Below are 1,397 nucleotides of genomic sequence, written 5' to 3'. Positions count from 1 at the left end.
GGCCCAAGGCGAGAGGGAAGGCTGCCCCCCCCCCCCCCCCCCCCCGAGGCGAGGGTCTCCATGGCCGGTACCTCTCCTCCGCCTGCAGCTTGTCCTGCAGCTCCTCCACCCGCGCCTCCAGCTGCGAGACGTTGCTGCTGGGTTTCTGCAGCCCCTCCGAGCTGGCCAGGCGGCTCTTCAGCTCCTTGTTCTACAGGGAGGAAAACAAAACAGAACAAAACCAAACCAAACCCAACCCCAAAGCCATCCCCGTCACCCCCTGCAGGGCTCCCAGCCCGGGTGGGAAAGGCTCAGAGCCTCGCTTATGTAAATCCCGGCAGTGAGTCAGGGCCCAGAAACCCTTTCCCAAGGAGGAGACGTAACGAGCCGGGTTATATAACGGCAATTAGCCGCGCTGGCACCAGCCGGGGCATGAGGTGAGACCAGAGGGGACAGTGATGTACCGGGGACCACCGGGTGCAAGAGCCCCTGCCAGCTCCGTGATGCTCGTCTCCCCTCAGCTCCCCGATTTCTGCTCTTAAACACCCTCGTTGGCCAAAAAAAAAAAAAAAAAATCCCCGAAAGCACCACAAAAACCAGCTCCTCTCCCCATCCCGCACAGTGGCATCGCCCCGGCCTCGTCAACCGGGCAGTGGTAACGATGGCAGCCGCCGCCGGGCCGGGCCGGGCCCCGCACCATCAGCAGTAGGAGCCCCATGTTTTTCTTGGCAGCGGCAATTCCTGACGGGGAACAAGAACAGCTCGGGGAGCTTATTTCCCATTGATCCACCTCGTTAAGAGCCAGCTCGGGGTTAGGTAACGAAGGGTTTGGAGTGCAAGCCCGGGCAGGCTGGCGAGGAGCCGTGAGGAAAGGCGGCAACCTATGGGAATGCCACCCCAGGGAGATGCTAGACAGCTCCAAGGATGCTCTGGCCAGGGATGGGGCACGGGGAGGACGGGCCGGGCCGTATCCAGAGCAGGGAGGAGGAGGGGGAACGGTTTACAGCAGGAAAAGCTCCTTGGGAACACGGTCCCTCTCCCAGGGATGCTCTAGAGAGGAGCGGGGGCTGCACTGAGACGCTTTGCCCTGCATCCCTCACGGGACAAGGGGTCCAGCTGCCCTCCGGCTGTCCCCACGGCTGCGGGCTGGATCCGGCCCCTCCGCGGCTCAGCCTCACCTGCCTCTCCAGCGAGACCTTGTCACACTCCAGGTCCTGCCGGCTGGAGCGTTCCTGCAGCAGCTCTGCCCGCAGCTGGTCGATCTGGGGACAAGGACACGGCACGGGTTGGTTCTGCCGCGTCCTTCGCTGCCGCGTTCACTCAGTGAGAGATTGGGGCCACCGCAATTTCTTCCCATGACGCCGGTGCCGCAGAGCGCGGGTGGACTCAGTGCACCCAACAGCCGCACGGTGGCCGCC

At 63.8% G+C, this 1,397-nt stretch overlaps 1 protein-coding gene across 1 annotated transcript in view; it reads right to left on the bottom strand.

Annotated features, from left to right (window-relative positions):
* The window catches only part of CGN (cingulin), a 12,122-nt gene that overhangs the window by 2,730 nt on the left and 7,995 nt on the right, over window positions 1-1,397 (bottom strand). The window contains exons 16-17 of the mRNA XM_009281239.1: window positions 1,158-1,241; window positions 72-190 (exon numbers count right to left, since the gene is read on the bottom strand). Of these exons, the coding sequence (XP_009279514.1) occupies window positions 72-190; window positions 1,158-1,241 (203 nt within the window). The remainder of the gene's footprint in view (window positions 1-71; window positions 191-1,157; window positions 1,242-1,397) is intronic.

This window comes from Aptenodytes forsteri, unplaced genomic scaffold, assembly GCF_000699145.1.
Source record: "Aptenodytes forsteri isolate BGI_AS27 unplaced genomic scaffold, ASM69914v1 Scaffold276, whole genome shotgun sequence".
In the NCBI taxonomy this organism is placed as follows: Eukaryota; Metazoa; Chordata; class Aves; order Sphenisciformes; family Spheniscidae; genus Aptenodytes; species Aptenodytes forsteri.
This window is presented reverse-complemented; position numbering and strand designations above follow the sequence as displayed.